The sequence below is a fragment of the Solanum pennellii genome, chromosome 6, assembly GCF_001406875.1.
Source record: "Solanum pennellii chromosome 6, SPENNV200".
Lineage (NCBI taxonomy): Eukaryota > Viridiplantae > Streptophyta > Magnoliopsida > Solanales > Solanaceae > Solanum > Solanum pennellii.
Genome location: NC_028642.1, coordinates 39,477,904 through 39,492,469, shown reverse-complemented (window position 1 = coordinate 39,492,469; position 14,566 = coordinate 39,477,904). Strand labels below are relative to the sequence as shown.

General features: G+C 35.5%; 2 protein-coding genes across 2 annotated transcripts in view; one reads left to right on the top strand and one right to left on the bottom strand.

Annotated features, from left to right (window-relative positions):
• Positions 1-3,366: 3,366 nt before the first annotated feature.
• LOC107021074 (glycerol-3-phosphate dehydrogenase [NAD(+)] 2, chloroplastic) lies at positions 3,367-7,392 on the top strand. Its single transcript, XM_015221662.2, has 9 exons — positions 3,367-3,666; positions 4,087-4,223; positions 4,378-4,483; positions 4,703-4,904; positions 4,978-5,065; positions 5,893-6,040; positions 6,484-6,633; positions 6,707-6,856; positions 6,985-7,392. Exons 1-9 carry the CDS (start codon positions 3,412-3,414, stop codon positions 6,997-6,999), a joined length of 1,251 nt encoding a protein of 416 aa, XP_015077148.1. The 5' UTR covers positions 3,367-3,411; the 3' UTR covers positions 7,000-7,392.
• A 1,814-nt stretch (positions 7,393-9,206) lies between these two features.
• The window catches only part of LOC107021914 (disease resistance protein At4g27190-like), an 11,679-nt gene continuing 6,319 nt past the window's right edge, over positions 9,207-14,566 (bottom strand). The window contains exons 2-3 of the mRNA XM_015222627.2: positions 9,669-12,142; positions 9,207-9,447 (exon numbers count right to left, since the gene is read on the bottom strand). Of these exons, the coding sequence (XP_015078113.1) occupies positions 9,701-12,142 (2,442 nt within the window). The 3' untranslated portion in view covers positions 9,207-9,447; positions 9,669-9,700. The remainder of the gene's footprint in view (positions 9,448-9,668; positions 12,143-14,566) is intronic.

Here is a 14,566-nt window from a genome sequence, read left to right as displayed (position 1 = left end):
AATATTGACGGGAAATGATTTTGAAATAGATTTCATGGTGGAAACAACCCTAAAGTATGATCCAGGGTTCATTGAATTGTTATAGCTTCGGGTAATTAGCTATGGTTTGTTGATATTTCCGTGTTATTATGATTGTTTGTAGACCTAGAACAAGCGAAGAATCTAGAAAGGAAAGGATCACGATTCTTAGGGTTTCGAGCTTGTTTCAAGGTAGGTGATCAATGTGATTCTATGATTGTGTGATATATTCTTGTTGTTGATACATTATGATGCATGTATGTATGTGAATGTTGCATTATTGATTCATACTTGTTGAAAATGAGATAGATGAATAATTATATGACATGAATCACTTCTTTATTGTATGATTATTGAGAATATACTTGTGATTGTGATTGTAGTATGTTAATGGATCGGATTGCCACGTTTCAGCATAACTAACTGGGATCGATTGTCATGTTCCGACATAAAAATGGGATCAAATTGCCACGTTGTAGCATGACTATGGGATCTGGTATCACGTTCTGGTGCACTAACTGTTTAGGTTTGTATTTCATGAGAGGACTAACTACTTGTGATAAATGTATATTGTTGAAAACATATGATAGTCAATATTGTATATGTTCGATATATTGCATGGTTATATAAATGTATTAAATTGCTTATGTTACACTTAATGGGATAGCCGTGTGATCATATCAGTACACGGTAGTTGTGTACTATTCTGCACTTGCTCTAATTTTTGTTGAGTACGAGACATCTTTAGTGGCTATTGAAAGACCTCGGTTAGAAGATCCGTGATTGTCAATTTCGAATTCAAGGGTGAGCTAACATTTTTCGGGGTGCTTTGGATTCTCTTTGAGTTTATGACTACATTTTAGACTTAGATTTTTTCTAGTTAGTTAATTAGTTCATTAGTTGGGGTTGTGACCCTTCTTGTTTTAGACTTGTTGAACTTTAGATGTTTTGGTACATTGACTTTTAGGTTCTAGGTTAATTCTTTTGCATTTGTTTAGTAGATAGACCAAATTAGAATTTATGGAAACTCTTTTTATTTCCTTAGTATTTAACTTGCTTGTGTAACTTAAATTCCTTAGTTTTTGGTTTAGTTGCTTGGTTGGATTGTAGTAGTGGTTCTCCCACTGGAAAGTTAGTGTAGGTGTCAATCACGATGGTCTGGGTCATGACATTACACCCTTAACTAGTGAAATTTGTGTTGTTCGGTCTTAATTCTTTAGGGGTCGTAGGTTAGTTGGATATGAAGCAAGTTATTTATGTATTAATTTCTGTTTACTCTCTCTATCACTTTTATTTGTCATGATGCGCTTTTTGAAAGTCAATTTAACTAATTTTTAAAGTTAAATTAGATTATATTAATTCAACATTTAAAAAAAATAGATATTCAAAAACTCTACGAAAAATACTATAAATTATAATTTTTTGCAGATCAATATGATGAAAAGTACATCGTAAAATGTTGATCAAAATTCTTATAGTTTGACTCTAAAGAGGAAAAATCATGATAATTATAAGTAGACAGAGGGAGTAACTTATAAGATGTTGTTAGGCAGATAGAATGTGTATAAAATTAAGGGTAACTTACATAAATCTCACTAGTTTAGAAGGTAATTACTTAGACATACTCTTGTTTGCAGTATAACAAATCTTACTGAATTTGGTGCGTCTGCATACGTCTAGATACATGTATGAGGTCAAATTAGGAGTAATTTATTCGGGATACACTGTATCTAAGTGATTTACATGTACTTGAGATACATAGATAAACCTTGCTTGCTTCCCTCCCATCTCGCTCGTCGTTCTCCTATCTTTCGCATATCTAATATCTTAGATACATACAAATCACACCAGACATATGTATCTAGTGTGATTTACATGTATTTGAGATACACAGACAAATTTTGTTCGCCTTCATCCTGCTCTCGTTGCGTATTTCCATAATTCAATATATCTAATAACAAAAACATGTATACAAGTGTCTCTAATTTGAAACCTGGTATGAAATTATTGATTAATGAGATAAAATGTTATTGTTTCAACAAACTATAAGAAGAAATAATAAATATGATAGAAATATTTGTGCAATTAGGTAGTTTCTCCTAAAATTAATTCTTCGGTTGACAATCGAAAATCTGCATTACTAATAAATGCATAAGATATGAGCGAATTTATATATTATTTTATGCATGATAAATGTGAAATAACTAATATATATGTATAACTAATTTCTCCAAAACTAATTGCACAAATTTATTCATAACTAATTAAGTACTAGCATTTGTATAAGAGCTTGTTTGGCATTTTTGTTGGGAGACCATAACACTTATTTTGAGATGAAGATTCTTTTTTTTTTTTTTGGAAAATCAACATATATGGCCAATAAATAAAACTGCTTTAAATAAAAGTAGAAACAATTTTTCTGTTGCTAAGAAAAACTGAATTTAAATGGATTAGAATCATTTCGCCCAAATCATATTTGACCAAATCAATATTTGCCCATATTATATTTGGATGGATTGTAATCCAACTCATTTTTTCTAAATCCATGTTCAACCCATCTAAATCCAATCCAATCCAACCATTTGCTACCCCTAATAATAACAAACTATTAGTTCAAATTAAATGTTATAATCATAGTTTGATTTAATTGTACCCCATAACAAATTGTTGTTATTTCACCTCTCTCCTGATGAATTTCGCTCGCCACTTTCCTTCTCTCCCTCGCCTCGCTTGCTTAATATAACACAAATGTATAAAATATGTTTGTGTTTGTATAAAGCGAGAGAAAATTGTATATATTTATATATTTTCGTTCCCTTCTCTCATATCTAGCTCGCCACTCTCCCAGGTTTAACTCGCTCACTCGCTTCTCTCAGTTTATACAAACACAAATGTATACATTGTGTTTGTGTTTGTATGAAGTGAGAGAAAATTGTATATACTAATACAAATGCATATATTTTCGTCTATACACTTATGATTATATTAATACGATCTTCCACACAAATGATATCTTTTGTAAATATGTATACCAAAGCAGATAATACAATTTTTTTTTTTGTATATCTACAACAAAATTATACAATTGCTTTATTTTGTATATACATATAGCAAAATATATATATTTATATTTGTTACGAATTATAGTTATGCAAACTATACCTATAATATATACAAATAATTTTTATATTTACTATAAGCGGAAGTTACTATTTCTTCAGTTTAATATAACCCAAATGACCCGAAAGGAAAGGGTAATAAAAGAAGTCGATCAAAAAAAATAGTGAACGTGGAAAAGAGCGCCACGAGGCAAAAAAAGATTGGATAAAATGATGAAAAGGAGGCAGAAATAGCGCCTGTGACTGTGAGGAAGCAAACAAGAAAGAAAGAGCAATGACTTGTCTGTTAGAACCGCCTTTTCGCTGCTTACCTCCTTCCCAACCCTTTTCTCCTCCTCGTTTCCGCTGTTTCGCCGCCCCTCGAGCTCAACCTCAGCCGTCGGAACCTGACACTGAAACCCTCGTACTGCCGCTTGATGGCCCAAAAGAACGCCGGGAAATTGTCCGACTCGCTTGGGAGAAGCTCGTCCGATGGTCTCGTTCTTTGCAGTCTAGAGCTAAAACTGACGTCCTTGAACGTACTAATAAGGTCATTACTCTTTAACTTACTTGAACTCCTTCTCCGCATTTTTCACTGACGTCATTGCAATGTGGCATTTTGCTGTTCTCTACTTTGTGGGATGTTGCGAATTAGATATTCTTTTCGCTACTAGTATTTCGATGCCTTTGACGTCTTTATGTTATGCTTCAGCATTGTAGTTTATGCGCATCGTAAATTGCTTAGTTTACCATATCAAATTTGCTTAGGGATAAGGTTTGTGTGCTTTCTATTTCGGTCTGATTAGAAATGAATTATTGATGCTCCCCTGCAGAAAGAAAGAAGAAGTTGAAAAAAACTCTGTTCTTAAGTTTGTTGTTTTTCTTCCTTTCCCCTTTTTGGTGGTTGTTGGGTTGGGTGAATTAAATGTTTGTGCTGATTGATACAATTTGTAATGTCCTTGGGCCCTAGATAGTGGTACTTGGAGGTGGATCTTTCGGAACAGCAATCGCAGCTCATGTTGCAACGAGAAAATCCCTGTTGGAAGTGAATATGCTCGTAAGAGATCCTCAAGTTTGTCGATCAATAAATGAGGAACACCATAACTGGTGAGTTTCTGCCTTTAATTCTGGTCTTGGATATACTTTTAGGCTTTCAACATAACCAAACTCATAGCCATCGCCTGGACCGAAACTCCCAGCCAATTCTACTCGGTCCGTTCATTTTGTGCTTCATAACCTTTTTCCATCTCTTTTGCTCCAGTAAGTATTTTCCACAGCACGAGCTACCAAAAAATGTCATTGCCACTACTGATGCAAAAGCTGCTCTGCTAGGTGCAGATTTTTGCTTCCATGCTGTACCTGTTCAGGTATATTGTGTGTTTTCTTTAGTTCATTGTTTGATTATACTAAGATAAACTATGCTTGGAAACATGGAAGCAAACTTACTCTCTCATGTCTAGGTCCTTATTTGCTTGGATTTGCAGCTAAAGTTTGTCCATTTGTTCTGATTTGGTTGATCTCTTATATTTGCAGCTAGTTTAACCTTTAAGGAAGGTAGTGCATTTACCAATTATATCTTTTTGCAGTTTAGCTCATCATTCCTTGAGGAAATTGCAAACTATGTTGATCCAGGCTTGCCTTTCATATCTCTTAGCAAGGGTTTAGAGCTAAACACATTAAGAACGATGTCTCAGATAATTCCCAAAGCACTGAAAAATCCTCGCCAACCCTATGTTGTTCTATCTGGTCCTTCCTTCGCACTAGAGCTGATGAATAAACTACCAACAGGTTGTTTGAACTGTTTTAGAATTTATTTTGCCATTGCTTGAAGTTCAAAAGTAAGCTTTCTTTGCTTGTGCAGCACTGGTAGTGGCTTCAAAAGACCAAAAGATAGCAAATTCCGTCCAGCAACTTATGGCTTCTAAAAATCTGAGAATCAACACATCAAGGTATTTCATTCAGTAGTATGAGCAGAAACATTGATTCCAAGTCTATCATAGAGAATTACCACTCAAAGCTAGGGAGCTTTTTGACTCTCCCTTCTGTCGTATCATATCTTCAAGGGAAGCATGATAATGTAGTGATCTAACAGGATCTGTTTGATGCATCTCCTGCTTTCGATTTTGGATGGGTTTTATGGATCTTGAAGGATCATCAGCAGGAAAAAAAAGAATCTTTTATTTTGTACTTCAAGAAACATTTTGAAGAAAAATTATTTCAGTTCGATTTTTTCAAAGAAGGAAATTGTTAAAATTCTGACATCTTTTGTCTGATTAGATCTCCTCTGTGTCATGTTAGTTGCATTTTTGGACTCAGAATCATATACTCCCTCCATTTCTACTTCTATGATGTAATTTGATCGGACACGAAATTTAAGAGGGGAAGATTTATGTAATATGTGATCTTAAACATGTTAGTTATTGTCTATAAGACTTTTGAAACTTGTAATCTTAAACATGGCTATAGAAGTTCTTCATTGAGGGTATATGGAATGGATTGATAAGAAAATCATGTCATACAAAATGAAATGGTGTGAGTAATAAATAAACAACATTTAGGAGGTGCACATATTTGAAACTATTATGGATTGTATTTTACATAAAGTAAAAAAGGAAAGTAGATGGTGAGGTTGCACCTAGTCCCAGTAACCTACTATGTGTAGAAGTGTCTGGAGTACCTCGGACACCTTTGGAGGGAAGGAGGGGGGAGAGTACAAAGCTAACATTTGTAAAGGTTTTGCAGTTCAAATGCTTGCTTGTAACTCCCGATCTTACAGTGATGTTACAGGGGTTGAAATTGCAGGTGCATTGAAAAATGTGTTGGCAATTGCAGCTGGCATTGTGGAAGGACTAAATCTTGGTAATAATTCCATGGCTGCACTTGTTTCACAAGGATGCTCTGAAATTCGATGGTTGGCAACAAAGGTTAGTAGGCCTCCATCACACCTTAGAAGTTTCTGCATTTCCGTTTGCTAATTTTCTGCAGGACTCTCAAGCTATGTTGCTCAGACTCTCCAAAAATGTTGCTGCACCCGTTTCAGATCCTCCAAAAACGCACTACTTTTGGAGGATCCGATACGTACCCATCAATAATTTTGAAGAGTCCAAGCAACATAGCTCTCAAGCAGCTATTTGACTTGTTATTGTAATTCAAGCTTCAATTCTGAGTATGAGATATTAGGCACTGCCACATAGATTTCTTCTTCTTCTATTCCCATGTATTGCGCTGCTTGATAGCTCCTCAAGGAGATCCTTTAGTGTATCAAGTCCATGTGGTCATACTTCCTAAAGAATATGTGTTTTTGAGCTATCAGCTTGATAATCTTTATCTTAAAATGCTGGTTGACACTATTCTCTTTCCTTTTAAGATGGGTGCAAAGTCAACAACATTAACTGGTCTATCAGGAACTGGAGATGTTATGCTTACATGCTTTGTGAGCCTTTCAAGAAACAGAACAGTTGGAGTTCGTCTAGGATCAGGCGAAAAACTTGACGATATACTTAGTTCAATGAATCAGGTTAAAAAAATTCAGTTGCTGTATCATTTTTTGGCTGTCTGTTCTATCTTTTTAACAGCAACTACATATTTAGGTAGCTGAAGGTGTTGCAACAGCTGGAGCTGTGATTGCTTTAGCACAGAAGTACAAGGTCAAAATGCCAGTTTTAACTGCAGTTGCAAGGATTATTGACAATGAATTAACACCCACAAAAGCTGTTTTTGAATTGATGAACCTCCCTCAGGTTGCTCCCACTATTTGCATGCTTTATGGTCAATTACCGAAAGGGACTTTGTCTGACAATGTGACTCTAGAAACAATTTCATACGACCTGTATTACTGACTATCAGTTGTTTTGATTTTAATTTGAAGGTTGAAGAAGTTTAAAGAAGCAGTGGTGTTAGAAAGACTATAATAGTTGCTGGGTGACAGCTGAACATGTATATACAAATTGTGACTGGCTGGCTCAGTTTGCTGCATGAGGCACACAATCAACAAGTTGGAGAATGATCGTCACCTGTTTACAGGGCTGCATAGTGCTGACAATCTCCAAGTTTATGGCGATGGAATCTGTCTGAGTTCCTTTTTACCATGTTATTAGTTACACTTGCCCAAATATGCCTATGATAATTTGGTGGAAGCTGTAACTTGTAATTAGATATAGTCATCAATATAACAACACCATATTAGTTCCATTTTTGTAATTTGATAGTGAGCTAATGAAACTGTAAAAACATTACGGCAAATATAAAATTTAGTACGTATTTGTTTTCCTTAACAGACCTCTTTGTTTATTAATTAATCCCTTGGGTTGTTTTCTCTTTTTTTCTTTATTTGGAAGAGGCTGGAGTGTATTCAGATGTTGCAGTACATTGTATTCGGGTGAGATAGCCACTTTTAGCCTTTTTATTTGAACGTTACTGTTTTTTTTTGGTCAAACTGAAAATTTTATTTAACCAAAGTAAAGTTTGCACACCACCTACTCATTGGACAATTAGGCCTCACTTCTTTCTATTAAAATTAAGAGGTCTGAATCTGAATACACATCTGAATATTAAGATTTGCATTAAGATTCAGGTGTTTTAATTTGAATACACATATAAATATTAAGATATGGTCTCTAAATCTGAACGCTAAATAGTTAATGTTGTTTGTTTTCAATATCTAAATGTGCATGTGAAACTAACATTAAATTAATAAAATATCATAAAAATTTCATTTCAACAAAATATATCACTTTTGATAAAAAAAAAAAAATTTTTAAAGTTTTAATAATCAATGATTTGGAATATAATTTTTTTCATTCTAAAACCTTGATAAACACCAATACACCAACAGTGTTCTTGACACAGTCAATACAAGAAAATTATTAATATAAATAAAAGTTGAAAAGATTTATAAAAACTTACCAATTCAAGAGGAAAAAATGGTGTTTGATTGAGAAACAAGAAAATTATTAATATAAATAAAACTTGAAAGGATTTATAAAAACTTACCAATTCAAGAGGAAAAAATGGTGTTTGATTGAGAAAAGAGAGACAGAAAGGTTTTTGTTATGAGATAAAAAAAGCACGCGTAAAGCAGAGAAGCAATGTTATTATTTGATAACTTATTAAATGAGTCTGAATATTGTTAAGAGTCTCCTACAAATCTGATTCATTCAAACCTCTTCAGAACCCATTAAGAGATTTTTTAAAAAATAAAACAAATGAACTTAATGGGCTGAATCTGAATGATTTAGATTCAGGCCTAAAAACAAAATGTACTTAATAGGTTGAATCTGAATGATTAAGATTTAGACCTCCATTAAATGCAAACAAATGAGGCGTTAATCATGATGATAAGAAAACTAGTTGGAGCAAAGTGCTTCAGCATTTTAACATGAAATAAATAACTCATGTGAATTTCTAGATTGTATTACTCCTATTATTGAGTGGTATTTTATGCTTTATTATTACTCATATGAGTTAATGGTAGAATATGGCCCTAATTTTCCCTGCAACTCCTATTACTTTAACACATTTTTGCATTCATTATTCCTTATAACTTATGTAACCTTAAATTCATTTATTAACCCAATATTCTACCACATAATCTTCATATTCACCGCAAATAAGAATTCTTCACCTATAAATAGTGTTGATCTTCCTTGTGTTAGTAGAACGAGAAATGAACAAGAGAAAGAAGGTAGAAAAGATGAGAAGTACTATATTGTGTTTATATTGAGATTAGTGTACTGAAAGAGAGTTGAGACAAAAAAATAATATTCTAGGTCTTGGACTAATTCATTATACAAAAAAGAGTAATTATATGTTGAAGGAAGGTGTTCTTTTTGTGGAGCTAGCTTTGAACTCTTCAACTAATTCGGAGTTGTACGACATTGTTGGGTTGTTGTATACTGGAGGGGACACTTAGTTTTTTACTATGCTACAGGACGATAAAGCTCTGTCATCAATGTGTAATAAGGTCTAACAGAATTCTTGATAGCTAGTTTGTCTGTGGTATCATGAGAACAGAAACATAGAAAATCATGAGCATGTACAATTTAAGAATGCTCTAAAATGTTTAAACACAGAAGCAATAGTAGTTTATTACAAATAAACAAGATGGATGACCAGACAACACAACCGAAACAAGAAATTACTCGGTGTACAATCAAGCAATCAAAATATCGGAACGTGAAAGCAAAAACAGTAAACATAGAAGAGGTGTTGGCAGAAAAAACTTAAGACATCTGACAGGAAATACATCATGGCAAACCCGACCATTTAACTTTAGCTCGAAACTCTGTGTCTCTCTGGTACGGCAATTTCCTTCCTCTACTTCTCTAGTCTCCTGAATGAAACAACAAACAATGAAGCTCAATAGACTTGTTAAAATTTCAATGATAACCCTTTGTAAACCGTATTTAATTTGGTTCTAGAGGCATATTCTGAATCTCTTTTTTGTAAAGCACAAGTTTTCTAAGAGTGGATCAATAAGCTTATAGAAATGTTCAGTCTTTATGAGAAAATTTTCATTTTGTACACTCATCAAAAAGAAATGATTACAGTTACCTGAAGTGTAGTAGAAGTAACCTCAACTTCGATCAATCTGTCATATGGCAATGCTCTAAGTTCGACTTGAACTTATCGTTATCCCACTCTAATTGGCTCCACCATTCTGATGCTCCTCTTATTAGTTTGATGTTCTTGGAGGTTTGAATAGACAGAGGCAACTTCCTTATTTCATTGCACCTTATCAAGGTAAGTACCTCCAGGTGTTCCCACATACTCTGTTGCTCCCCCAAGTTTCCTAATTTTGGTAAGTTCTTCAACACTAACTTTCGAACTTTTGGAACTTCTGACTTGACAAGTGTTGCCTGACTAGAGTCGCGTTCCACAAACAACTCTACCAGCTGTTTACAAGAGGTAATTGTAATTTCTTCCAAGTGCTTGGGTATAGAAAAAGTGTCACCAACGCTAAGAAGACATGTTAAACTTGAACAATTAGACATATCTAATTGGCGTAATTTAGAAAATCTTAGACCGAGAAGTTGACTGAAATCGGAAAAACTCTTTAAACGATAAACGTATTCGAGGTTGAGATATTCCAGATTCGGCAAAGGGTCAAATGTTCCACTTCCTTCTTCTGCTGGATTGAAAGAACAAGAACAACTCCTAATGTAGAGAGATTTTAATCCATCAAAATTGTTGTACACAAACAACTTCTTGAGACCCAAGCAACTTTGCAAGTACAAATGTGAAGCAAACTGCAACATGCCTGAGAGCTTTCCGTAACGAAAAATATCACTACCCGAGATGCATATCGTCCTTGTTGACTTGTTGAATGGTACATGAAATGGAATTTCCCCAACTTCAATGCGGAATCTTTTCAATCTACTCATCCAGGTGTGCTCTCTATTGAAAATCGACGAGCTATCCAATCGAATATAAAGAGAAGTCAGATTGTGTAAAGATGATATCTCATCAAAAGAAGTTGCTCCAAGAAGAGTCGCTCCAAATTTGGTGGAAGGGTGCACCATTTTACTCTCCATCATATTTAACATTTCAATGCTAGACAAGTTGAGGAAAAATTCTCGTCCGATGCCCTCCAAATCAGTTGCAGGAAGATTTAATAGCCGTAGATTTGTCAACTTGTCCATTCCTTGCGGCAGATGATGTAACCTTGTATTTTCACAATCGAGCAATAGCAAATTGCAAAGATTATTAATAGGTGGTAACTCTGTCAACCAGTGGCAATTTTTTAGTATTAGAGCATGTAGTTGATATAAACTATTGATTGAAGAAGGCAGTGATGTGATGCCAGTTTCACTCAGATTCAGAACTCTTAAGGCTGGAAATGCCAAAAAGAATTCATGTGGAATTTTCAATAGGCGATCGTTATCTTGTAATAGTAAAGTTGTTGTCTCTGGGCATTCCATGACGTTATCAGGTAGATGTTGAACTTTGTTGCTTACCAAAGATATTCTCTTGACAGAAGATGATACCCCAATTCCATCTTGAAAAACAGAATTGTGTTCAACCCCAAAGGACTTAGCTATCCATATAGAAACATCACGAACCACGTCATGCATCTTCACAGAGTCCAAATTATGAGTTTCTAGCAAGCAGGCATCCTTTAGAGTCTCAATCATTGTGATTCCGGTGTTGTAGACTTCTTCGTATGTGTCATGTTCACCAAGGGAATCCTCTGCCCACCAGCAGTTTATGAGTTCATCTGTTGGAATGAACGCGGGATATAAGGAGCAATACAAGAAACAACTTTGAATGTCACCTCTCTTTTTCTTCACATGTTTGCTTCTTTGCTCCGAGGATAATTCAATATCCTGAGATTTTAAGGAATCAAAACTCCACTTGATGACCTTGTAAACCTTATCTTTTACATCTTCATTATGAGGTTCACACATTCTAAGTGATCCCAAAGCATCCTCCCAAAGCTCGACCCTTGTTTTCCCTCTCATAGATGTTCCAATAACAGTGACTGCTAAAGGTAAACCATCACACTCTCTTGCAATTTCCTTCGCCAATGGTTGAATATGCTCTAGATTGGCATGATCTCCTGCATTTTTGATTAACAGTTGCCAAGATTCATCCTCATCCAATGTGTACACCTTCATTTCGGCGTCTATTTTCATTTGCTTACAAACATCCAAAGAACGAGAAGTTATAATGACCTTGCTTCTTGCGGGATAGTCCAGTTGAGGCACACCTACATCATCCAAATTTATAGGTTCCCAAACATCATCTAGTATGAGAAGGAAACTCTTTTCTTGTTCGAGTCTTCGATAGATTTTGCTGGCAATACTTTTAACATTTCCCTCGCTATCTATCTTTAGGTTTAATCTGCTAGCTATTTCTGTTTGAACCGTTCTTATGTCTATTGGCGGTTTGGGCACTGTAACCCATAACACAACACCAAAAGACAGTTTAAAACTTGATACCTCATTCTTTAAGAGCTCATTGTTCAGATTATTCACCAATGATGTTTTCCCAACTCCTCCTGCACCCCACACACCGATGATGCATACCTGAAAGGATTCAAATACCACAAAAAATAATTTATCCGCTAGTCAAAGATGCAACAATGCTCATAACTCATATAGAAGAATTTAGAAAATCAAAGAAAAAAGGACATAGGAGACTTTGATCATTCAGTCATAATCTCTTGACCTCAAATTATTTAAGTTCAGAGTGTGTTTGGTATATTTCATGTTAAATAAGTCAATTTCTTATTTATTTTCTGTGTTCGGTAAGTAAACAAAAAATTGAACTCAATAACATTTACAAGTAGTCTAATAAAACACTATAGGAGTTGGAAGGGGCGGGAGGATACAGTAAACATACAATGTCAATTATAGAACTTGCTTTCCGTACTTACATTAACAAAGTTATTTCCTCACTTTTTGAGAACTTGTTTTTCTAGAGAAAATGGTTTCTTAAAATTTTGTTCAAGAACAATAAGAAAATGTTTTCCTCCACTAAAAAACACACCCTAATATGTGTTAGGTACGAAGGAAGATGCTTTCCATGAAAAATCTTTTCTTGAAAAATAAGTTGTTTCTAAATTATTTTTTCATGTTTGGTTGATGAGTGAAATTTCTTTTCTAGTTTTTGCTTGATGAATGAAAAATATTTTTCAGAAAGTATCTTTTATTTTGGCTAGAGAGTAGAAATGACTTTAGGAAATTTTTGACGTCGAAATCAACTCTAATAGCTAATTTAGGACACAACCCCAACACCTGAACTAGGACATGACCTCAACAATCGATCCAGGATCCAACCCCTGGACCCGATCCAAGACTTGACCTTGACTCTCGACATTTGAAAAGGGACTCAACATGACCTCAATATCCGAATCTTGACACAACCCCGATAACCGATGTAGGATTCGACCGACTTGGGACTTGACCCCTCTCCCGACCCAAAATTTGACATTCGAATTGGACCGAACCCTACCCCGACACCTGACCCTAATGACTAATTCAGGACTTGGTCCCGACACACGACTTAAAATTTGACCCCAACTCGGGACCCTACACCCCAAATGAGACTCGACACTTAAATTGATACCTAATTGCTGAACTAAGACCCGATCCCGACATCCAACGCGGATAGTGACTATTGAACCGGGACCTAACTTAGGACCCAACTTACGAACCGAGACTTGACTTCCACACAGAGATCCAACTTTCAAATCGAGACCCAACCCTGACACCCGACTATGGACTCGGTCACCATACCCGATGTGGGACCCAATTTTTGAATCGACATTCGACCCAACTCCCAACCTTGACTCTCGACTTGGGACTTGACTTTTGAACCAACATTCGTACCAACTCCCGGTCTGAGACCTAACTTTCAAATGAGGATCCAACCCCGACACCCGACCCTCGACCCCGAGATCAATTTAAGATCGAACCTGACATCTGTATTGGGACTGGACCTTAACTCTTGACCTAAGACTTGACTTCTTAATAAGGACCCAACCCTAACACTTGATGTGGGACCTAATTTTGAATTGGGACCACACCCTAACACCCGACTCAAGACTCGATACCAACACCTAACCTAGGATCCAACCCCGACTCTCGACTCAAGACCGTATACTGACACTTAATGTGGAACGCAACTCTGACTTTTGACCCCGACTTTTGAACCGGGATCTAATACCGATACCCAACCTCCATCCCGACACCTGACCTCGACCCAGATGATCGATTGGGGACTCGAATCTGATATCTCACCTGTCGACCCCCAAACTCGACTCTAACACCCAACTCGAAACTCCACCCTGACACCTGACTCGGGACCTGATTCGAGATCCAAACACTTTCCAAAATATTTAAGCCTACCAAACATGATAAATTGGAAAACTTCATACCAAACACACCCCTATCTCCACCTAACCACCTTAAGAAAAGAGTCAGTACCACTCATATTTATAATAGAAAAAAAATCAACTTTTGTCTAGAAACTGTTGGGAAGTAGGAGAACAAATAAGGTAGTTTTGATGATTGATAAAGTGAAGGCATGGTATTTCCGAGGAGTATCATGTATATACGGTTGCGAAGAAGAAAAAGTATTGAGGCAAAGAAGAAAAAGTGCAGAATTATAAAGAAGGAAAAGAAGGAAACAAATATGGAAATAAATAAAGAAGGAAAGAAATAAAAAAGTAGCAATTCAAGTCAAAGAAGGAAAGAAATAAAAAAGTAGCAATCCAAGCCAAAGAAGGAAAGAAATAAAGAAATTACAATTCAAGTCAAATAAGGAAATAAGTAAATATAGACAAGTTCAAGAAGGAAAAGGATTTGTAATTCCTTTCCTTGTAGAAGTTGAAGGCAAATCAAATCTATAAAAGGATCAAGAAGTTGAAGGAAAAAAGTGTCTTTGCAATCACAAAAATCGAGAGAATTTTTCCAGCAAAGCCAGAACGATAGGTATTGCATATTCAC

Bases quoted from the DNA above. Each gene is read 5' to 3' on its own strand.
- LOC107021074 (XM_015221662.2), top strand. From the start codon at position 3,412: ATGACTTGTCTGTTAGAACCGCCTTTTCGCTGCTTACCTCCTTCCCAA. The intron at 3,667-4,086 runs GTCATTACTCTT...CTTGGGCCCTAG, and splicing joins TCCTTGAACGTACTAATAAG to ATAGTGGTACTTGGAGGTGG. The intron at 4,224-4,377 runs GTGAGTTTCTGC...CTTTTGCTCCAG, and splicing joins AATGAGGAACACCATAACTG to TAAGTATTTTCCACAGCACG.